Source organism: Haliaeetus albicilla, chromosome 17, assembly GCF_947461875.1.
Source record: "Haliaeetus albicilla chromosome 17, bHalAlb1.1, whole genome shotgun sequence".
Lineage (NCBI taxonomy): Eukaryota > Metazoa > Chordata > Aves > Accipitriformes > Accipitridae > Haliaeetus > Haliaeetus albicilla.
In genome coordinates this window covers 12,519,477-12,543,938 of record NC_091499.1, presented here as the reverse complement: position 1 = coordinate 12,543,938, position 24,462 = coordinate 12,519,477, and the positions used below count along the sequence as shown (strand labels likewise).

The 24,462-nt window shown below is 43.7% G+C and overlaps 1 protein-coding gene across 9 annotated transcripts in view; it reads right to left on the bottom strand.

Moving 5' to 3' along the window:
- Nucleotides 1-1,537: 1,537 nt before the first annotated feature.
- The window catches only part of ANKRD6 (ankyrin repeat domain 6), a 115,943-nt gene continuing 93,018 nt past the window's right edge, over nucleotides 1,538-24,462 (bottom strand). For 4 of the 9 annotated variants that reach the window (XM_069804864.1, XM_069804865.1, XM_069804867.1 and 1 more), the window contains 13 exons: nucleotides 19,601-19,699; nucleotides 18,943-19,041; nucleotides 15,283-15,381; nucleotides 14,149-14,247; nucleotides 12,281-12,379; nucleotides 11,968-12,045; nucleotides 11,063-11,167; nucleotides 10,674-10,814; nucleotides 10,130-10,309; nucleotides 7,943-8,095; nucleotides 7,251-7,364; nucleotides 5,135-5,477; nucleotides 1,538-3,881 (listed from right to left, as the gene is read on the bottom strand). In XM_069804864.1, coding sequence (XP_069660965.1) covers nucleotides 3,307-3,881; nucleotides 5,135-5,477; nucleotides 7,251-7,364; nucleotides 7,943-8,095; nucleotides 10,130-10,309; nucleotides 10,674-10,814; nucleotides 11,063-11,167; nucleotides 11,968-12,045; nucleotides 12,281-12,379; nucleotides 14,149-14,247; nucleotides 15,283-15,381; nucleotides 18,943-19,041; nucleotides 19,601-19,699 — 2,184 coding nt within the window. In that variant the 3' untranslated portion in view covers nucleotides 1,538-3,306. The remainder of the gene's footprint in view (nucleotides 3,882-5,134; nucleotides 5,478-7,250; nucleotides 7,365-7,942; nucleotides 8,096-10,129; nucleotides 10,310-10,673; nucleotides 10,815-11,062; nucleotides 11,168-11,967; nucleotides 12,046-12,280; nucleotides 12,380-14,148; nucleotides 14,248-15,282; nucleotides 15,382-18,942; nucleotides 19,042-19,600; nucleotides 19,700-24,462) is intronic. The other 5 variants (XM_069804868.1, XM_069804863.1, XM_069804862.1 and 2 more) reach the window with 4 other exon arrangements.

Here is a 24,462-nt window from a genome sequence, read left to right as displayed (position 1 = left end):
ACGTATCTATGAGGTGAGGTTGTGGTTTCAAGAGATGCAGGAACCCTTCTGTCTCCCACCCTGCTATTACAGTTCATTTCAGGAGCCACCTGCCCTTGCCAAGATGTCTTTCAGCCAAGTTAGTGAGCTGGACTGCCCCACAGCAAGTCCAGTCAGTGCCACTGCACAGGACAGGACAGTGTTCCCCCTCCAGGCTACAGGAGGGAAGAAACACCCCACTCAGGAGCAGGAGGTGTGCTTTTTGCCAGAGCCAAACAAAGAGTCTTTAAAGCTACATACTTCAGCCAAGCTGCTTTGCAAAAAGCTGCTGCTTAACAAGAAAGAATGCCTTTTTTTTTTTATCCTAATTCTTTTTCTGAAAGGCATCGTAGAATCTTTTCCTATGATGTTTATTAAGCTTTGCAGTAAAGGATGTGGCTTAGGCAACCAGTGAGGCTGCTAAAGAGTGCATGTCTGTATAGACAGAAGCCTTTGAACCTCTAACCAGTCAGTGAAAAATAGGTATGTCTAAATATTTTGTTAAAAATCTAAATATTGTTAACGTTTTCTGGTAGAGTATATTGACAGAACATTAGTGTGTTGGGGGTTGATTTTTCGTTACCAGAAAATTGTTTTGAAAGGAGTTTTGACTAAACAAAGCTGTAATCAATGTTGGTTTTTCTTGCGTGTAGCCTTCCCTTTCCCTTCAGCCAGCATTTTGATTTCTGTTCCTTAATTATGAGACTTTACCCTGCCACCTCATCACAGTGCTTTCCATTCAGAGCCCTGAGTCTACATTACTACTTCGACTCCATGTTTCTAGGTTGTGGCCACATAATCCAGCACTAGGTCATGCCAGGCAGTGCCCTGGACAGCTGTTGACTTCATGAGTGCTGCTGCCTGTGATCTCCACTGCTTTGTGGGCTTGTCAAGATAAAATTGCCTGCCAGAAGCCTTTGGGAGTCCAAGTACAGTCTGTTACGGTAAGTAAATTTACTCCAAGTGTGTCCTGCAGAGAAGGGTAGATAATATAGGTATTTTGTAAAGAAGTCCTTCAACTCCAGTAGTTTTGAAGGAGGGAAGACTACAGAGGGGAGTAGAAAGGAATTAGCAGAAAGTACCTCCCTTTATTTTACAGTACACTTGTTGGCTTCAGAAAACCTCTAAAATCAGTACTCTGCAGCCAAGTTACTGTGTTAAATTGCTGCTCCAGTGGCTACTGTGGTAGTGTAGTTTGTATGATGTGAAGCAGATTAGCTAAAGCCATAGCCGTTCCATTTCCTGTGCACTCGTGCAAGCTCAGGAGCATGTGGGTAATCAGCTGTACGACTCAGCCCTGTGCCAGTAATTTCTGAAATGGTGGGTGTGTGCATCAGCTAACAAATGGCAGTCGGTCCCTGCAGCCTGCCTTGGGACAGCCGGTAGACCCAGCTTCCATGTTTTATAGCCACAAACACAAAAGCTTAGAAGTTGGAAGTTCAATTTTCTGCTCCCCCTTCTGAGTCAAGTGAGGAGGTTGCGTCCATTTTCTCTGGCTAGAAAACATTACACCACAGACTTCTGAGCAACACTTACTTTAATTGCTTGGCAAAACAGTCACTATCAAGATGATACAAAACTTAAATAGCATGCTTCTGCATTCCTACAGTAGCTTAAACAAAACTGTAAACATATGAAAGTGTCTGTATTAGACTATAGAAGTCGGAGCAATAAAACTAGTATTTCCGTAACTGCAGATACACTTTTCTTGTCTTGATAGTGCATTAATAGGAACTTTAAAAATATTGTTATATAATACAATTCTCTTTGCTTTATACATCTGCTAAGAAGACAAAAGCTTAATTACTAGTTAGTCAATGGTGTCTTCAATACTGTAAAGTATTTTGTATTGATTTTAGGGCTCCTCAGTACAGAAAAAAAATCTCTTTCTCCTTGGCATAACAGTACTATCCCGTGTTTGAATTGGTTTTGAACAATTGTTCGCTCATGATGTGTTAAGTAAACTTACTTTTCTAACAGAATCTGATGGCGCCTTCTCAGAGGTATAGGGAGGAAACCCTAAAGGGGTGCAGACGCAATGAGTTACAGTGCCTCTGGTGTATTCAGCATCTGTCAGCCTGCACAACATTGGTCATTGTAAGTTTTTATTTTACAACAAAACACATCTATAAAAACTTTAACATGTTGTTGAGTTCTATTTTGTCGGACTGTTTATGAAACCAGTCCTAAGACCTGCAGACTCACCAGGGCCCAGCCTCTCCTTTTAGAGATACAAGGGGGAAAACAGAGAGAGGAATCATTCAGAGGAACAAAGGAAGACGGTCTGGACAAGGTGTCCGGGAGAAAATCCTGACTCTGCAGAAAAAGCAACATTTGAGTACAGGGAACCAAGCTTTCCCTTCTTTAGATAAAGGACTTTTTCAAGCTTCAGTAGTAGAGAATTCAGCCATTTGCTGCTTGAAGGAAAAGAGATATAAAAATTATACCTAAGAAGTAGAGCACAGTTATGGTAAAATATTTGCCATCCATGCCCTCAACAAATCTTCTCAGTCACATTACTGGAGTACGGCCCCAACAACTGTGTAACCACAAGGAGCTTTGCAACCAGGACACCATTAAAAAAAAAAAAAAAAAAAAAAAAAGGCAAATCTAATTTAGCATTTGTTTTAATAATGGAAACCCAAAAGAAAAGCACAGTGGCAACTGAAGCCTCTGTACCTAATGGGATGACTCGCCTCAGCACCTCACTCTGGGGTGGCCTGGCCTCCCAGCTGGACGCCTGCATCTGTCACCTACGTGGGCTTGTAATTTGAGTTGGTTCTGTAGCTTTTCTCCATTGATGAGAGAGAGGCTGTGGGGAGTATCTAAAATAGTATCAATAGCCCTTCATCGCTAAGGAATTTCTGTCAAAAGCTCTCAAACATGCTGAATCTATTTCAGTATTGGTGTCGCCATGTGTTTACATGTAGCATACAGTGGAACCCTCTAGCCACACATGACCTGTTGTGAAAATAAGGAAATTCCCTTTTCAGAAAGCAGTTTTGGTTTCTAATGCAGTTTGTTTTCAAGCAGCACCTGGAAATTGAGAGTGCAATATTTAACAGAGTCTTGGAAATAACAAAGAAAGGATCTAATCTGCAGCATTTCATTGTCATCAGTACAGTCTGCATATGAACTCTCCTCAGTTCTGGAGTTTCCAAAGTTATTTCTACTCCTGAAAAAGAGCATTTTGTTTGGATGTAACAGGCACTACAAATATCTCTCTCTCTCTCTCTATCAATATTCCCAAATGAGTCCTGTTGCTTGTCTTTACCCGCTTGGTAGATGCTAGCTCTCTTTCTGCACCTTAGTCCTTAATTTGCTGAGCTCCTCTTCTAAGCTTTTAATATGCTCCTTGAGCGCAGCTTTGTCTTGCTGCGCTTTCTGATTAGCTTGGCACCGGGCTTCTTCTATTTTCCGTTCATACCACTTCTCCATCTGGGTGGAAACGGCCTCAAAGAAGTACTGTGTTATCTCCAGGGCCTGGGAGGTGTCTCTGAGCGGAGGGGCAGGCAGCTGTCCCACAGGCAGGGCGGAGGGCTGCTGCTCCTGGCTCTGATGTGCCCCGGCATGGTGCAGAGCTTTGTGCCTCAACTGCCCGCTTTTGCTGGACTTCTTTGTCTGAGTTCCTTTGTCGATGAAGTAGCCACTCTGTGGTTCAGTCTTTGCAGGTTCAGTCAAGGGCTGCAAAGCAGCTTGAACCTTAACGTGTCTCAATTTGGAGCCCAAAGGCTCAGAGGAGGACAGCTCCTGCTGGAACCTGTGGAACGTGCTGGCGCTAACAGCTTTGTCCTTTGGCCTGACATCTTGAGCAGGGGCAGAAGAAGAAACTGGTCCGCCAGCTATTAACTGTTGCTCTGTACCTACAGAATAAAATGTATACATATATACTTAGAAAAGCTCTGGCCATTTACTTTAGCATTCAGAAATCCTCATTGTTCGATGAATGATGCGGTTTCCCATGTACCGTGCTGTGTGTACATCATAGAGGCTTATATTAGTTTATCGCACCTTCACAGTCAGGTGATACAATAGAGTCATTAAAAGAGAAAAGCTGGCTCAAGCAGAGAGGCACTGCATTGCGGCTGTGGGACTACAGACTTGACAACAATCAAAGGACTTCCTCAGAAGGACGTGTAACAAAGATCAGGCTAGATTCCCGAAGTAGTTTATGTCTGCTGATATTTATGAACCCCCTGCTTCTACAAAACTTGAAGCCCCACTAATTTTGCAAAGATAACACATTTTGATGCTTCTGAACTGTTCAATATGGTATAGCTCACACTCATGCTACCATAAGATCATCTGTGCAGTCTTCTGCCTTTCTAGTCTGACAGGGTATCCATGTCCATGTCTTTTCACTTTGCACAGTGTTTTGGGGGGCATATACAATGTATATTACAGAAGCCCAGGGCTTTGATAGTGCTCTCCTTGGCTGTGGAGACCTGGCCATTCTGCCTGTCTCTTTTTTTTCCTCAAAAGCTTCCCTTGCCAAGCACAGAAAGGTGGCTTGAACCGTATCTTCAGGTGGCCTTGATCCCTGAACAGGCTTGAATGTTCTCAGCTATTTTTGTTCTTGTCAAATGAACTAATAATTAAACAGACGTTGGTTCAAGAAAAGGGAAGAAGTGAGAGGTTTATTCTATATCCTTGCAGTTTGAATATTAACAAGTATTTGAGTTATTGAGAAATGAGTATTTTAGGTTCACATCCTTGTGCCCTGCCATTATAGGCTCCACACATCTGAAGAGCACTAAATAGAATACACTTTCTTCAGTAGACTTTGGCTAATCTGCACACCTTCCTGACAGACAGCAGGGTGGGAGCAATTCTGACTGGGAAGCTGGAGAAATTTCAGAAACCAGAGTTATTCAGAGCATCAAAGGACTTGGCTTCAAAGACACAGTGACATGGAAACATCAGGAGTCGTCAGTGGAATTCCACCCAACCGTGTCTTAAAATATTCCTAGCAGCTGCCTTGAATTGTATTCTAATGCCAAGACATTAGGCGTACGGATGGGGGGAAAATGCACAGCCAGAATTAACATTTGTGGTATTAATGCAAGTATCCCTCAGTTAATTAGCTCGCCTTTGAATGAATATGACATTTAAGTACCTGACAAGGTTGTACCCGATGCACCATCTTGTTGAATGCAAAAATGTTGCCCAAAGCTCTGTTCTGGCATCTGGACTCTGCTCCTTCCCCCACCTTCCGCGAGGCTGTTCGGAAGCGTGATACAGGAATGCTGGTGGGAGCCCTCTGACTGCAGCACGGGCTGGTTGGCTTTACAGTCCTTGGCACTGTGGGGGTTGTTCTCAGTATCCAGGGTCTCAGTGAGAGACTCACAAGTGGACAAAGTTGATTTTGGTCTTGATGATCTGGAATCTCCAGAAAGCTTGAGCTCCAGATTCTGAATCTTCAACATGCACCAAGTCTTCAGCTCATCGACCAAGGAAACCTGTGAGGAAGAGACTGTAAATCAGATGATCCTACGATTAGATCCTATGGTTCTGGGGCTGCTGAGGACGTGTGGCAGGGACAAAGAGAAGCAAGGCAGGGTACCTGTGGGCTTAGACTCCCTGTACAGATGTGCATGCTGCCACTGGGAATATTTAAAGGACTGCAAATCAGAAAAGACGAAGAACTATGCATTAGCTAATGAAAGGCACCCTCTTCAGTCCAAGCTACCACCTCTTAGATTTGAATGTGCCACTTCAAATGCAACCCTAAGTCCTCTGATCAGAGATGACTTGTTTAAATCATGCAGTCAACGGCACTTTCTAAGTGCAAGGAACATCATGTGGTCAAAGCTGCCATTTGTTAAGAGTGAAAATTCAAATTGGACACTTGGGACACAGCTTTATACCATTACCAACCTCTGCTCCTCTGTTCATTCGGTGATAAAGATGAGTCCCACACTAAATGATAAATTACTAACAGCTTTCAAATTACAAAGGTGCTTAATAAGTGTCAGCTGCAGAGGCATGTGCCAGTAATCATTTACAATATGAGTAGCTCTTCTATCCTCTTGTTCATATGACATCACAAATTTAGGTCAGGCCCTCCCATGCACATGGACATTTAGTCCATGCATTTAGTAAAGCCAAACTCATTTTTTCCAGTAGTTTCAATTAGACCCAACAGAACAGGAACAGCTGATATCACTTAATGGTAATTTCAATTCACCCGATGTATCACTCCAGTATCTCATTTCTTAAATGGAGATTACAAGGAGATGGAGCACAAGCCTAGACATTCAGAAGCCAATCTAATACTTAAATCTCTTACTATGAAATAAAAACTAAAGCTGCCTTAGTTTGGTAAGTACTTTTCTTTGGAGAAAAGTGTTTTGCATATATTAGACCGAAGTATCTTGATCAGTAGTTTATGCTAGGATTATCACAGCTGCCAGTCTTTTAACATGGATTTGGAACAGTCTTACAAAAAGTCAGGACATTTTACTAGCACAAAGTGTATTTCTCAATTCTTAGAAGAATACCAATAAGGAGAAAATTAATTGTTTTTTAAATTTACCCGTGTGAGTGGAGAAACACAAATTTCTTAGCATTTTTTAATGGTGAATTTTTGCAGAAGCTACAAGGGCAAGAGCTGGATCTCTGCAGGAACAGTTATTCTTGTAATGCTGGTTAAACAAGCATACAGAAAGAACTTGCCTATTGGCAGTGACACACAGCTTGGAGATGGTGCACTGTTGCCAAAGTCAGAGAGAACAACTGCAGCCTTTTAATACATGGGGGAAAAAAAAGATCAGACAGAGGAGAAGGGAGAGTTTCCCAGGGCACACAACCAAATGGATGAGAAGTAAAAGGAACAACACAGATCTTAGCCTTTGTTACTGTTTGCAGATGTTCCTGCAGACACCCTTTAATGAAGCAAAAGCTGAAAGCACAACTGTTAAAAATATAGCAGTAGGGGTTTTTGCAAAGCACTGTGTTCAAAAAAAGATGTTTTGTTATAGATCCCACGCTTCAGACCCACCAAATTAAATTGTGACATTGGGACTGGATTTCACATTCCCCATTTCTAATGCAAAAGCTTTATAAATTTGGTTTAGAGATAAAGATGGTGGATAGGAGTAGTTTGGTCTTTGAAGCTCTTCTGCCTGTTTCAAGAGATGAGATAAATCTCCCAATATTCTCTCTGCCTGCTAGAACGAAACTCTTGAGCTGATCCATCTGAGCTAACAGGGAGTAGCTGTTTCAAGCCCTACCTGCCGTTTCTCCCCCTCGTTTTTTTCCAACTCCGTGTGCTGTTGCAGGCGGTGAAGGCACTCCGTTCTCTCTGCGGACAGCCGCTCAGCCATAAGCTTGTCTAAAACACGGAGCTGTGGAAAAAAACCCACAATTTAGCTGAGGTGATCATGTTAAAAACCAAACAAAACCCCCATCTGTGAACCTCATAAGTCAAAGTTCGGTCTGTCTTTCAGACTTCTTTTCTAGGAATGCTGCCAGCTACAATTAGATGTAGCTTGCAAAAAGGTTCAATCACAAAATTATCAATGAATAACAATTACATTAAAAATAAAAAATAATTTAGAGGATCTTGAATCTCAGTGCAAACAGAATTCAGCAAAAGGGATTTTAACAATTATGAACTGACCAGTTGTGGGACTGCCTTCTGTCTTTAAGTTTCCCTCTTAGGGCCTCAACCAGTTTAGATTTATTGTCTAAAGAAGCACCAGAGGCCACTTAACACATTAAACGTGTTTTTCTCAAAACCCTAGTTTGCAACATTAGATCCCTATGGAATGTCACAGTTCCCTGGTCTTGAGTATTAGATTTCAGGTTCATTTTTACAACACAAGAAGCAACAAACGAATCATAACAATGAAAATATTCGTTAAGTTTAGGATATGTTTCTAATTGTCATGTGGGCAAGCTGACCTCTGGGTCATATTCTTACTTGATGTTGAGTTTTGCTTTCCATCTGGCCCAGCTTAACATTCATCTTATCTTGTACTGTCCCAAACTCAGCTTTTATCTCTTCCACCGTTGCCTCCAGCTGATTCTCCAGTTTATTTATCAGGGGCTCACAACGACATCCATTTATTGGTGCCTGAAAGGAGTCATACATTTACTTGCTACATCCCACTGTCCTCTTACCGCACTTTGAACATTATCACAGCCTCCTTGAGTCAGTCTTGGGCTCTTCTGTACCATGTACCATATCTCGCCCTCCTGATAACATCTTACAGTAGCTCAGCAAACAGGCTATTAGTTGGAGGAGCACAGACTAGAAAAGGATTGAGCTGATTTGTATGGACACATCCTACCACACAGCAGTGTTGATTTCACTGGGGCTACAAGCAGCAGTGAGCTCATTTCACGTACGCCGTGGTACTGTGTGCCATGTGAGGGGATACCATGTTATAGGCCTATTCCCCATGTCTTGATGCTGTAATTCTGATCCGAGTTTGTGGATGTGTGTGGTTTTGTGTGCATTTGTTTTCTAACCTAATGCCAACAATGTGCTCTTTTCTTTTCTTTTTTTTTTTTTTTTATGGTATGGCAAGGTCTCACTGCTCCTGTCTGCGTTTACGCTGCTGGCGTTCAGCTGACCCTTTGCTGTGCGCACCGTTGCCTTCCTTCTGACTCACCGTCCCAAGGCTCCTCTGCAAGGGGAGCTGCACTGACCACATTTAAATCTCTCAGGGAAATGGTCACAAAAGGCTCCTTTAAGCGAGGACAGCTAATCCTCATCAGCTTCCTCTGCAGTCCGCAGGCAGAAATTGGCTCCTTCAAGGGAGGTGAGTCAGGAGCCCAAAGCGGCTGCTCTGAATCTGTCTGCAGAGGAGCCTCCCTCTCTCCTTTGGCCCTGCAGTACTGTTTCAGAAACTGGGGGTTGTTGCATTGGCAGGGGAAGGTGGGTAGTTTGCAGAGAGCTAGAGAAACCTTCAGAAATTCTGTTTGTTATTCAGGGTCTGAGGGCATCGAAGACAACAGACAAGCAAAAAAGGGGAGAGAGAAGTTGTCATGTATTTCGGGAAATACTATAAGGGAGTCTAGCTCTATTAAGCTAATCTTTGTAAATAGATTAGATAGGTATACAAATCCTATCTGCTCTCTGCACCTTTCTTCCCGTTCCCCAAGTCCTTCCTACTGGCCCATCCTCCTACCATTGGATCCTAGGGGCAGGGAGATACTCCTTTTAACGTATGAAAGGTCCTTCCTGATGTCTGCTGTTAGGATAATCCCATAGTGCCCCTGTCTGGAAGTTTCCCAAGTGTTACACAGTGAGATGTTTGGAAAATATGGCCAGTAAAACCTCTGAAGTCTGACTTGAGTGATCTTCAGAATCTGCTGAACTTCTTAACTACAGCAAGGGACTGAGGAGAGCTGGTCGATGGATGTGAGAAGCTAAGGAAATGAAAGGATTAATCTCCCAGAGGTACAGGAGGGCAATATTAAGAAAACAACAATATAGATGTTTACACTGTCTACAGGGTAATTTGCTGACTGTTTTCATGCTTTTTTATAAATGTGTACTGGTAAATACTTGTGTGATAAAATGAGTAAAATATCAGTCTCTAAACTGGAATAAATGCACATGAGTGGGTAACTCCAGGTCTCTTTGTGAACCAATTTTTGCACAGCTCCTGCCTTCAGTAATCCTAGAATACCCAAAGACATGTTGCATTAAACAGGAAGAACTGAAACAAAATGTATCGAGAGTACTCAAGCTCTTGGTTTAGGTAGGAAGCTTCAGTGCTCACACGCGGCTCTCATTTATTTTCCTTGGAAAAACTCTTTGCATTTCCTGTCGGAAATCTTGATGTTTCAAAGCGTATCATAAAAGCTCCAGTGTCATTTCCAATCCCTGTTCACACCTCATCTCCAAAAAGGAAATACTTTGTTGGTCAAAACTAGTTAAGTATGTCTTCTTCAACATGCACAAAGCCAGCTTACTGTTTACCAGACTTCAGGCCAAAACGCAGCTGAAGCCCAAACAAGGAAAACAAACTCACAGTCACAATTTCATACCCCTGAGAGTGCAGTTAATCAAGTGCATTTTCCACCTGTTAGCTAACTGTGCCCCAACTCCAAGCGCTGCTCCCTGTGCCTCCCTCCAGGAGGGCAGCGGCCGGCTCACCTGCATCACCTTCCCATCCTTTCCTCGATAGAGCGTGTAGAGCTGGTAGGCTCGGACCTCGTGGGGAGGGGGTGGAGAGGAGCAGTGATGTTTACTTCTGCGCTTAGGCACGTTTTGCTGGGGCCGAGGGAGTGTCTGCTGATCGGCTGGGGAGATGGGGTCCGAGAGTGCTGAAACCTGCTTAAAATACACACAACGTTTTCCCTATTTATGAGCCCCCTGGTAAACTATTCCTGGTGGGAACAGGACAAATCCATTGTGGTAATTACAGCAAAATGCTAAATTAAAACACAAATCCAGCTGCAGTGGCTGGACACAACCTTGGTGTCTGTCAGCACAATAACCGATTTCCACACAAATCCAGTTCACGTGACCCTCAACAGCAGAATTACCCCCCACCAGAAATCGGTTTTGTCTGAAGACTATCTCTGCCCCTGGAGCACAGCAGGGCTGCTGCCCTGACTCACTGGCACACCGAAGGGACCCCTGTACTATTGCTCAACCGCTATCCCTTTGCTCTCTGCTGTTTTAAATCTACTGATACCTTTTCCTTTGGCTTTTTCTTTTTGCTTTTCTTCCCTTTGGGATCTGGTGAGGTTGACCGGGGTTCACCCTTCAGATCGCTCTTCCTCTGCGGTGGCTGGTCACTGCTCGGCGTGTCATCAGCAGCTGAGATGCTGCCCTGCTTGAAGCAAAGACAGGGAGTTCAGAGCCGTTGCAGAGATGAGGAAAAGGTGCCTTTTCTTCAATTTCCCAGTTTTAAGCTGCTCTGCACATGTGAGTGGGCAACTCTTTAGCAGCAAAGCATGACAGACTGCCTCAGACAGCTGCCGTGGTCACGCACAAGTGATGGCTCTGAACAGATTTAGTCCTGATGGGTTTTATTTACACTCCCTCCTCGCAGCAGATGCAGCTGGTAACGCCAGGCTGTACCTTGCTCTGTACCACTTCATCCCGTGGTACCGACTGAGCGCGCCTTTCCTCCTTCAGTCTCTCTCTCTTCTTTCTCAGGCTTCTTCCACGGTTAAAGCGTGAGACCTGAAGGCAGACCACACTGTTACTCAGTGATGTCACGCTCTTTCCTACCACAGAAGCCAAATAACAGAGCAAACCTTTTTCACCTCCATCTAAAAGGCAATGGATAAAGGAGAGCGCACTGCCAGATGGACGCTGATGGGCAAAGCAATGTGGGTGTTTATAGCTGTGAAAACACACCACCACTGACTGAGCTAAGTCTATCAGGGCATTCTGCTGTCCCCTGGAGGGGTGAGCATGCCTCCTAATGTCCTCCTGTCTCCTCAGGCTGGTTGCGAAGCCCAGCCCTTCTCACGCAGAGGTGACAAGGAGGAGCTGGGCAGGGATCACGCCAGGTCTCATACCAGAACACAGAGCCCTCCTACATGCCTTCTGGTCGAAGAGCACCGTAGCATTTCACACACAGCAACAGAGCATAAGCAGGAGCAACCATCTTGGGGATGGGACATGTCTGAGGCAGGCAGCAGAGTGACACAACCCAGGAGCTTTCAGGTACAAGACAGCTTTCTAACCAACCCCTGGGCCACCACAGGGAACAAGTGCCTCTGGCTGCTCCATCCTCTGCCAGTCAGGACAGTGGGACCTCTGACAGTGCTTAATGCTGAGGTTTAATGTGCACACCTTTGCTGGGCTTGGGGGCTGAAAGCCTCCACGTCAACAAACCTGAGGCCAGCACACAAAGCCAGCAGAAACGTAGGCACCTTTCACAGCAGAAGATTAAGGACCAGGGGATGTGGTCTCTCAAGGTTAACTGGCCTCAGCTCCATGTGTATGTGTGTGTTGGGGAGAGATTTGTAACGTACCTGTGATGCTTTAGTGAGGAGGAGCGCAACCTCAGGATTATTGTGCTGTCTGGCAACCTCTAGAGGGGTCTGACCTGCCTGAGAGGAAAAAGAAAACAGCATTTCCTTCAAAACACAAACTACTGGAAATGTGGAATTTCTCCACCCAAGATTAGTACACACTCTGTATGCAAGAGTAAAATGACTAACTTTTTTCATTTACCCAGATTTAATTCAACTCTAACACCCAAATATTTTCTACCAGCACAATGAAGAGTGTTGAAGGGAGTCTACATTAATACAAAACACCAAAGACACTCCGGATCATGCTTACATTGTTGACAACGGATGCATCAGCCCCTGCCTCCAGCAGCAGCTTAACCACCTTCCTGTGATTTAGAGCAGCAGCTACATGGAGCGCAGTATCCCCTGCCTACAAGTTAGAAAGCAGAAAACAATCTTGTAACACAAGTTCTTGGGTCTTACCCTGCAGAAATCACACCTTCCTAAAAGATGCTCGGAGGTCAAAAGACCTACACTTACTGATGCAACAACTAAGCTTAAATAAGGCCTGGTCAATAAAAAAAAGCAGAGTTGGGAGGAAGGGGACAGGAGGGGGCAAGGACCTACTTCAACCTGGTTTTGAGAAATACAGCTGGGGTGCTGATGATCTGGTTTAACTAAACCAAGTGACACACGACGCAGCTTGGAGACAGCCCAGCTCTACTGCCAGCAAACTGATATGACATCTGAGGGCAGAAGTGGTTTTCCCACCACAACCTTCTTTTTTTTTTTTTTTTTTTTTTTTTTGCAGGTTTGATTATTTGGTGCGCAGGTGGTCATGTATCACATGTATCACATTACTCAAAAATAATCAGGTAAGTACCAGCAGTGAGATGGTTGGTGCTCTCTTCATGAGATACCTCAAGAAAAACAGGTTTTGGCTCAAAGCCAGGAGGCAATACAGGTCCAGCACTAACACACTGGCCTGCCCTTGTCCTGTGGCAGTGAGGTGAAGACGGCTGTGATCAGATTCGGGCACCGGTAACAGAGCCAGCAACTGTTCAAGGGAGACAGGACACATGTATATAATGCCCTCCTGTCCCCTTTGCCTTGCATTTTACCTTCAGATAATCAGAACTCCTCCAGACTAGTGGAAATCTATTGCTTGTTGCTAACTTGGATGAGGCATATTCATCAATAAAATCATTATACGTGCAAATATGGAACAACTTCAGGTAGTGCTGGGGAATGAATAAAAGGGATGTCTCTCTGGGCCAGGTTCACACCAGTTAATCTTAATATTCAGTGGCTCATTTTGCAAGTTAAAAAACTCATTTCCAAATAAAATTACGTAGTAAATTTAACATGCTGAAACCCATTTTGTTTGCTGTAATATCTCATATCTAAGAAACAAGATTAAATGTACAGATCAGAAAACATCTTTATGATCCTCAACTACACAGGGAAAATTTCCCAGGAACATGAGACGATGCGGTTAAGCACCACATAATCTGTTTATTTAGCAGATTTAGCACATTTTAATGTACTAAATCCATTCCCTTCTACCACCCAATTAGGCTATGGTATAGGTACAGCAATCAATTACTTCTCTACAAAACAACTATGAACGATTAATCCTAGGTTAGACTGATCATTACTTTGAATTTAAAGCATACTTCTTCTTCACTTTTATGTCCTTTTAATTCCCCCTACCGCAAAATGCAGCAAAGTATTCCAGAGAAATTCACACTTTTGTAGCATCTGAACATTAGTGAGTTCTGCTTCACAATGTCTCTGTAATGGCCATAGGATCATTACATCCTAGTTACAGAGGAGAAAATGGGCCCCATAAAATGACTGAGTGTCTTGCCCAGTCCCATTCTGCACAGAACTGGTAAGGACCCAGGAGTGCCAACTCCCAGCCCTACGCCCCTACCCCTGTCCCAAACCCCCTTCCTACACCAACACATAATTGCAGAACCTCATAAGTAGGCAATGCTTTAAAGAAATGATGCAAATGCGATGGCAAAATAATAAACCGCTGATATGCCATTACTTTAAAGTTACCCTTAAAAGCTCAGGCATTTAGTGGTACAGTGAAACACAGAGTGAAGCGGGATTACTTGGGTAGGAATCCCTCTTCCCAACAACTAGCTGTATGCAAAGGGCGCAGAGACGCAATGAGGTTCATGCACTGACCTGGTTCTTTTCATGGACAGAACAGAAAGCACTGAGCAGCACCCTAACGATGGGCAAGTGATTATAACGAGCAGCCACATGCAGACAGGTATCTCCTGCCTGCAAACAGAAACAAAGCTCTGAGCATGTAATCGCAGTAAGAAAGCTTCCACTTGTCATGTTCAGGGATGAAATAATCCTATTAAACCAAAAAGAGCAATAAGTGCCACACACCGCCACTGAACACCAATGCTGTCTTCTCTGCGGTACAAAATCTACTATCATGGGTGGGAAGGTTTAGCAAGAGCTGGGGTCAGGCAAGGTAGGGGTACAAATTCTTTAACCACTGATGGGAAATACTGGAATTATAACATGCTGGCTTACTGCACTACAAAATCTGATTTACATTTTTACATTAAACCTGTTCTTCTGAACTGCAAACCAATGTGATTTGGAAACTCAACTCAGTGTCGCACATAATGAAGAAAACATGACGAGTGGGGCCAGGGGTGGCACATGTGCAGCTGGGACTGGGAGCTGGGAGCAGAGCCCCACAGGTTTCCATTCTGTGTGCCTCTGCCCACCTGGTTGTTGAGCAGCGACAAAAACATCTGGCTTCCTTTTGTAGGTTTGGTTTTTTTTTTCCTTTGCCATGCCAGAAATCATTATGAAATAGGAGGAAAGCTGTCTGAAATTGAAGTCACCTTGAATCTACCTCATTTGACAGAACAACACACAGTTATCTGTCTCAGTAAGGGCAGGTCTGAAGACTTTCACTGCTCTGGCATAAACCCCTTTTAAGATTTCCATCTTTTTGAGAGAGAAGCCCTTTTGCAGAATTGCATGACAGTGTATGGGTCAGGGCATCAGGACCCCAAAAAGCAGCAAAGGACCAGCTGCCTCTGTCTGTGCAACAGCAAAACCCCCTTTGGCTCCTTCCATCCCTGCTCAAGAGATGGGTACAAGTAGTGCATCGCTCAGTCCTATCAACAGCATTCCTGTACATGATGTATACAATGGTTTGTTAGTGGGTTTTTTCAATAGCATTTATAATAAAAATCACAGCTTAAAGCATTTATGAGTATTTCTACAAGTTAAAGCAATATAGATAGAAAAAAGGAACACAAAAATGAACACATTCTTTTCAAAACTCACATTATTTTTGAGATCTGCTCGAGATCCTCCAAGTAACAAAACACGAGTACTCTGGGAATGGCTATTCTGGCAAGCCAGGTGAAGAGGTGTGTTACCTGCCTTAGAGAAATAGAGGAAAATACAAAAGCCGTATTTAAAAATAGGACATAAGCATTAAAAAATAAAACCTCACAGGTCTTCCCACAAGAAGATCCACCCAGGGGTCGGAAACTGTCACTGTTATTTTCCCAAAGATATGAGCTAAATGAACCTGAAGACTGAAATACCCTCTTCATCCTGGAAATTATTTATCTGGGACATAGTAAAGGCAGAAATTGGACAGTCTAACAATATCTACATTGGTCAAATCCGTTTGCAGGAAGCAAAGACTCTAGAAACTGTCTGGTTCATTAATATCAAACAGCACTATCAGGTATTTCATTTAAAGAAACACAACTCTTGTGTTTCAGGTTGCCCCCATGCAAACACACAAAGAAACACACTGCCACGGCACGGCATCTCACATCTCAAGCAAAGCCAGCTGCGACTGTTGCAGGGTGTTAGGCAGGTGAGGGTCACAACAATTTTTGTTTCCTCATGATCATAACACAAACCAGCTCTAAGTCTGGCTGGGTCTGTAGGTGCTCTCACAGGGCAGGATGCAGATTTTACGGTACTGGGAAGCTTCAATGTTCAGAAAGCACGCCAGTCTCCAGCCAAGATGAGAAGGGAAAAAAAAAGCCACCCAAACCCCAGAGAATCACATGCTAAGGTTCCTGAAAGGAGCAAACATGCAGTTTTTAAGGACGGAAATCAAAGCAGAGTTTGCTTGTGTATTGTCTTTGTAACGCTGTGAAGGATTTTATGGGTTTGACAAGTTTTTCTGGCAGCATTTGGCTTTTGTTGGCCTGAAAATGTTTGGGCTTTTTGGCTCTTGGGAGCTAGAAATGAAATAAGCTCAGGTAAAAAGGTTTCCCATGCTTACTAGGCTACCTGTTCACCTTGATTATGTCCTTTAATTTGTCCCCTGTGCTCTCAAGACACAGATCAAAGCTGCAGGGTTTGAATTACAAAAGGCCGACTCTTAGATGTGGTCTTAGGTCTTCAGTTCCATGTTACAGACTATTTCAGGCCTGAATGTAGTCTCTAAGCTGTGGCAGATGTGAATATTTTCTTTCTCAGCTAAATCGCATTTAAGTGTCATTTTTTTCCCTCCTGGGTTTATCTTTGGAAAGCCTTTGCAATGTCTTTATCATTTGCTGTTTGGAAGGTCGGCCCTGGTGGGAAGGCAGAGAGGTCCTGTGCAGCAGGTGATGGGCGAGGACCTCAATGCTCGGAGAAGTCACGGTCCTGGTGCCTAGGGTCAGGGCTCACAAAGCAGGCTCATCTGGCTCATCTCCCACAGGGTGACAAATCTCTCACCAGCTTCTGTGAGAGGGAGAGTCGGTCCAAGTTGTACCAATCTGGGGGTCTTCACTGGTCCACCGAATCTTCACCGAAATGTATGGACTGATGGAGGATCTAAAAAGAAGGCTACAACTGATCTCACGGGATGATCTATCACGGTGGAAGAGTTTTTATTAAGCCAACTTGACTGAAAATAAACTGCATCTCCAGGGTGATTCCTGCACAGGAGGAATACGGCTACCCAGGTGGTTTACCCATGTGTTGTTCCATTCCTCAGATGCCTGCCTGACTTGCCTTTAAAATCCCAGGTGTCCTGTCTGGCCTCTGCATTTCGCTTAATATAGAAGCCGTCTTCAACTGCATTGCTCTTTTATATGCTGTGCTCGAGGTGCTGTGCTGCGCAAAGTGCATCCGTACAAGTGTTCTCCAAGCAGTCCCAGGAGATATTAACCAGGAGTTACAGAAAATAGAGAGTCAAATCTCTCCCGTCTTCTGCTGCTTAGCAGGGTTTGGCAAATCTAGTAGCCTGTATCTGTCCCATCCAGCCAAAATCGCATGATGCCCAGGTGTAAGTCAACAGCCCGCAGGGTGCTCCTGCACATGGCACTCAGCCTTGGCTGCCAGAAAAGCTGTCAGAAAGATTATGCCTTGTTGTCAGCAACATAAAAAGTTGAGAGACCAGAGAAAACATTTTGGGATTAAATAGACTTAAGCTCTTCATTTTTCTTGAGATCAAAAGGGGTAAAAGCACGTGCCTGTGTGCAAGCAAGCACAATTCATGCATTTTTCAGCAGCTCCTGAGGAAAGATCCTGTCCATTAAAAAACACCCAAACAGTGAAATGCAAAGGGAGAGGATTGTGCAGGTAAGACATGAAAGACCAGTGCAGGAGCTACTCACACAGTATTAAAGTCTGCCAGTCATATTTCAGACATCGACCCTGCTGAGCTATTCTGTGCACATGCTTTCCAAGAGAGGTTGTCTCCAGTTGACATATGCTGTATTGTAAGCTAAGTCTTCTAATACCCTGAGGTATCCAAGCATGCAGCATAACCAGACTTGCATCTTAAGCCCAGAGCCTTGTACAGAAGTATATGTATATACACAGACAAGGGTATCCAGGGATAGGAGTATAATGGTTCACAAGACTATAAAGTCAAGCATAGGAAGTTGTCTAAAGTACATCTGATACTAATGTAGGTGAAGATTACAGCAAAAATAGTTACAGAAAATAAAAATTGGAAGTTGGAACAATATAAAAGAAGGAATACATAAAAAATAATATCAAAGATGATGCAATTACAGACCACGAAGTGATCACGATTGTACAAACATATGCATATACACTGCATATATACACGTCCACATACAGAAACACTATGTCCAGGCAACATGCCTTTTTACTCAAAAACTTAGACTTTGGCCAGTTCTCTCCTTTCTTCCCTAGTCCCTTTCAGTTGTTGTTTTAGAGACACGTTTACCAAAAACTGCTCAGAGATCCCATAAAGCCATCCCGAAGCCCCCTCAGCTGTAACGAAGGACGCGGTGCCAACCGTGCAATCTGACTGACCCATCGGCACAGCAGTCCAAACGCTGACTCAGCTCACATCATAGGCTGCTACCGCCATTTCCTAGACTATTCCATTAACTTTTGAATTAGTGAATTGAAGAGAAGTCTCCCACAGGTATTACAATTAGAGTGGAACTAAAACCTCTTGCTTTGTTATTCTTTCCTCTAAACTGCTCTCAAGGTATTATAAATACCAAAAGGAACATAATCCAGGGTCATTACAAGATTTTGGTAGGAGCCTACACTAATATATTAGGAAGAACTTTCTAACAAAAGATACACTATTTTTTTCCCTCTGTGGCTTACATTCCTTTGGCTGTTTAATTTCCCCCCCAAAATGGATTTTGAATGCCATTTTCTATTAGTACAATTTGTTTTAATTTTAAATCGCACCAATCACAATGAATCCGCTTGGTATAAATTAGAGCACTGTGGAGATTTCCACAGGAATTGCAGCGTTCCTCAGCTGTAATTAATGTATCATTCAACGTGCTACTGAGTTCCTCCTGCATCAGCTGTCAAAATATGAATTTCCTAATACCTGTGGAGGAACCATCCAGGCGTAATAAATGCAGAAAAAGAAGAAAAAAATCCCACAAGGAGCTGCTCCCCCACCCACTGAGAAACACCATGGCCAGAAATCTCCAGTGCTGAGAATCAGCCACCTTACACCAGAACTGAAAGCTCCTCCTGCATGGGTCTCACCTTGTTCTTGGCAAGAACGTTGGCTCCTGCTTTAACGAGCACTTTGGCAGACTGACTGAATCCATGCCAACAAGCTTCATGAAGAGCAGTGTTCCCATCCTGAAGAGCACACACACAAGAGGAGAAGGTTAGTGCACTGTGCCCACATGCAGAGTAACGTTACATTCAGAATGCAGCAGCTGCACGCCCCACCTCTCACTTAAAAAATTAAATATTTTCCTTTCCTACTAGCTTAGTTTCTATTTTATTTTTTAGAAGAGGGTAAAAATATTGTTATTTTTGTTTGGAACTTGGAATTAGTTACATTTACTCCCAAACTAAATTTACAGCCTGGGATTCTCAGTTTCTGGGATAATCAAGGGAAACTGTACAGTGTTTTGCGTAGGGCATAGTATGGTTATACATTTCTTTAATTCATCCCTTATTGAGCTGAGAACAGACTCTTAAACCAAAAACTATCAGCCTGATATAAAAAAATAACTAAATTAGTAATTTATATTAAAAAGATGGTATAGCTTTTTTTCAACGTAACTGTTCCAATTACTTCCAAAGCATCAGATACTTACTGAGGAGTATAAACCATAACTTTCTGTCTGAGACCTTAATGTTACTGACTGGCAAGGCTGCCATCCCACAGGGCTTTGCTTTTGCCTGTTACCTTGTCTTGTCTGTCCAAAGCACACCCCTCTTGAATCAGAGTTGCTATAACATCGGTGTTCCCTACGACAGCAGCCCGGTGCAATGCTGTCTGATCACCCTGCAAAAAGAAGCAAGTTTGTAATCAGTACCATTCCCACCTCATTTTGACTCAAGGCAAATGCATACAACACACACAGGGGCTGCATCTTCAACACACTAACTGTTTAAAACCAAGCTGCCTTTGAAAACAGTCCCCATAAACAACTATCATTAAAGTTTCCAAGATTAATGAAGTTATTGAAAGTATCAGAGAGCCACAAACCAACTGTTTACAGAAGTTTGCAAGTCATCACAATCCCATACACAGCGCTGAAGCGTTCTAAAAATATGGTAGTATTAGAAGGCAGTGAATCTAACACATTTGGCACTACATGTCTAATAATCAACAGTATCTGTAGGGAACTAAAGCAAATTACAGGCTGTCGTAATTCATCATAATGATCCTCCAGTACTTACACTAACTGGATGAGGCTCTCCTGTTTTGGCTCTGATTGCTCCATCAGCCCTGCTTAGGGTAAGGAGCATGAGATGAGATCAGTCTCTTCAGCACCTCTGATGAATTTACCAATTAGTGCTAAGAATGGAGGCAATTTTATGATGAGGACCACAACTGCAAGACCATCAACTTATTTCATTCAAGCAACTGAGCAATCTTGAGGTCACTTCTCTTCGACCTGCCACGTAGCAACAACAAACAAGTTTCTTATATCAGTTTATTTCCTTTATGGCCAAGTTTCCAAAAGAAATAATGCTGATGCAGTCATCTTGTCTGACTGCCCATCTATCTCCCTTCTAACAAGTGTTGAATTCATTTGCTGAGCTAGAGAGCCCAAGATTAATTTTCTACAAGCCTTCCAGAAACTGAAGACTAGGGAGACACAAACTACTGGCCCTGCCCATTGGGGTTATCTACATATTTTTATGTGCATGTTGGTGAGACCATGATAAAAGAGGGGGAATAGGAGGATTTATACAGCAGCATGTAAGGATATAAGACACAGACTGATGGGAAAATGAGCCGCAGTAGCTCCACTGCTGCCACAACAACCAGTCTTGGCTTTCCTTTGAAGTTGCTTTGAACCTGCAATGCAGAAGCACAGCCTGAGTCCAGGCACAAAGACTAGCTTCAAAGCTGCACACAGCCTTTTTGGGGGATGAATAAACAGAGTGGGAATCCAATCCACTTCTGCTTATCTAGATAACCATCACCAAAAACACATGCAGGGCAGAGATATGCAGCGTATTCTGAGGAAAAAAAGCTTGCAGGAAGCTAGTCCTAAATAGATACAAAATTTCTCTGCTACAAATCTTCATCAGATAATACTACATTATATTAAATACTAAAACTAGAGGAGTTTCTGTATTTTCTGTACTACAGTCCACAAGTCTTTAGATAACTGGATAATTTGAATAATTTGTTGTCAAAGATAATTAGCAGCTGATTTAAAAATTGCTCGTGGTGGGATTCTTTTGTGCTAATGACACCAAAATAGTTACTACTCCATACGGGAAAAATGAACACTGCCAACCACAACCTTTCAGTAACCCCTGTAATGCCAACTCCCACCACCAGTAAATCATTAAATTGGCTTATAATCATGAAGTTGATTTTAAAAAATTGTGTTGAAGGCTTTTTTTCAAATTTGTTATCTATGTTTTGTCTCTAGACAAACTCTCTTACTTTTGTTCTTGTCCCTAATTAAGACTGGAAATGTGTTTTAGGAGATTTTGAACAAAGACAGTAATGGTTCCAGGAACTGGGACTTTCAGAAAAACACAAAGTATTTGAAAACTGACAGCACTGTAAGTTCTCTGAACTTGTGTATTTGTTTCAAATTTAAAGATAACCAAAATGTTATGGAAAATGTCCAAATTATACCATCCCACAAGTGCAAGAGTCGGATAGTTTCTAGTAACTATTACTACACAAATCTGCTCACTAACAATCCAGGGAAGAACTTAACACTCATTTTTGACAGCGCATGGTACTAATGACTGGCACAGCTACTGTTACTGCAGCAATGGGTAATGTGGACAGTGCAAAGGTCATTTTATCTGACTACCATGAAGTGGAAAGTAACCTGGCAACCTATTCCTGCCAACTGGTATTGCTGCACCAGCAAAACTACAGAAGATATTATAATAAAGACTAAAACAAGATGACATCTGCCATTGCGATGGATGGAGCTTGAACAATGAACAGTCGGTTCCTACTTCTTTACAGTCCAGAAAATTGACCGTGGAGAAGACCAAATCAAACACACATTAGGAAAGCGGGAAGCACACCTCATTGCTGCAGGAGCAGGTCTCCCTTGGGGAGCCCAGTCCATGTGCTGGGGGGCCATTCACTGGAGCTGCAGAGCAGCACTGGGACAGCTTCAGCCATGCCGGGGCTTTGTCCCATACTATATTCTGGTCCCCAAAATGGAAGCCTGGGTAGGTGTAGGGACACAAGTCCCACAGATGGCAGGCTCCTGCCCAAGGTGTGGGCTTTGGTGCTGACATCTTCCCTACACAAGCATGGGGAGAGCCAAGCATCTAAGAGTAAGGTCCAGCCAGCACCCCGACCAGGTAAATAAATACCTCATCCATGTAACAGGGAGTGTCAGGATATCTCAACCCTGCCTCACCTGGACTGAGGCACCTCCCAGTGAAGAGATGGCAGGTATCAATGGTGAATACCCCCAGGCCCCTCAGCCAGCAGCGCAGGACCCGGTCAGCCATTCCCTCAGACCTCGGCACACACATTAACCTTAAACTGCTTAAGGTGCTGCAGAAGCTGAACCACCAGGCTGCAATGCCCTTTGTGTGTGAGCCAGTGAGCGACCCAGCCACAGATGGCGTAGCCCACTGCTATATAACATAACACTGCCCGCACCGCTGCATCTCTAACCTGTCTCGCCTCCCCATCAGCAGAGGAGCAAACCCCTAACTTGCCTCTTAGGGAGTCTGAGAAAACAGATGAGTTATATTTTTTTCACAGCGTGAATTTTCAGACAGTGTAATCACCGACTCGTATGTTTTTATTAATTGCTAAAATAACTGTCTCTGAAAGCGCTCGTCGGAGTTCTGCCTTTAGCAAGGCATTAGGGGGCTGTTCCAGAGGCTCGGAGAGCAATTACACTGGTAAATGCGTATTAACTGCCCTGACTATTATGTTGGGCACAATTTATTATCCTATTTGTAAGTGATCTGTGCCTTCAGAACAGACCACAGATCAGTAGCAACAAAGAGAGATAACTCCAGTGCTGTGTCACACAAATGTGACCTTGACAGAAACAACAAAGTCTGCCTAAAAGCAGATGTGGGCCCGAAGCCAAAAAGACACTTAGGTGCTTAAGTGGGGCTTGGTAGAAGTAAGGCACTTAAGTCTACACCGGTGCATCTTAAATCCCCTTCCTCAGCTGCCGTCTAGCCCTGAAAGCAACTCAAACTCAAGCGTTCCCACTCCAACACGCCGGACATCTCGTCTTGCATGCTGCCGCGGGGCACCACCGTCATGGTGGCACGAGGAGATGGTCATGTCACACGCATCTCGCCCTGCCGCAGCCCCTGTCTCCCCTCCTCTCTCTCACCCTGCTTCTTCTTGCTGGAAGAAGCCGCCCGCGCCAGCTGCAGGTACACCCACCGCCCTTTGAAATCAGGCCAGGGAAGGAGGTGGCCACTGGCTTTTACTGCAGCAGCCCAGAGGTCACAGGACTCGCCCAGCTTGTCTTGCTGCAAGAGCACCGCTGCGTTGGAGGCGCTCCACTTTTAAGAAAAATCTCGGTATTCACTAGGCTAGAGAGAGGGAGACGCTGGGAGACTGGGATAGGGGTCTGCATCCCCCGGTGCAGAGGATGGAGGACTGCCCATCCTCAGAGCTCTACCCTTGTGCAGCAAGGCCCAGCACCAGCGGGTACGTTTCCAAAGGGTGAAACCATGCTCTTTACAAAGAGCTTAAACACCTGCTTTCAGGAGAGGGTTACAGGCTGGGAGTCCTGAAGAAAGGCAGACACCTAAATCTTGACCTTCTCCATGGATTTTGGCATTACCCTTTCCTTTAGCACTCCTGTGTCGGCTAGGCTGGTGGTGCTTGCTCAGTGCCCTGGTGTTTGCAATTACCTCGAGTTTCCTCATTTGCTGAATAACTTCAAGCAGCGGATGGGACCAGGCACCTTAGGAACCGGGTAGGCATCTATTTTACATCTGAAGTTCACCCCAAGGGAAAGGGAACAACACAAGCAACTTACAAAAGGGTTTCAGGTAGATATTAGTACTTCTGCCAGCTCTCCTGCATTATTGGAGTCTCTGTTATAGACTCTACTGCCCAAATTTAATGAGATTTGGTTTACACTAATTTGTAATACATGTTACTTTTTCTTTCTCTGATTTAAAAAAAATACTATAACCACCATATTTTGTTCTCCTGCACACTCCTATTCTCCAAAGCGTCCATCAGCTGTACAATCTCCTTTAAAGCCCCTCTCCAGTGTCACGCTTCACCTCCTCGCTGTCTTTCCGTGTTTGCAGAGATCACCAAACTGTCTCGCTACAGGAGAATTGCACCAAAATAACCAGCAAAACCTGATGCCCTCAATCCCTGATACAAAGTGCTGGATGGCTCTTGCAAAGTAAGTCTTACACTGTGAAATCAAACCACTAAATTCACAGTAGAAAGTTCAAAATATTTTAAAGTTAAAATATAACCAAGTGTTAAATACTCGCAGGAGCATACAAGCATACATGGATATCCTGAAGCAACTGTACACAAAGGCAACTGAATGTGCCCTAGTGTTTCTCAATGTCACCGTGCCGCTCTCTTCCTCCTTTGCTAAAGAA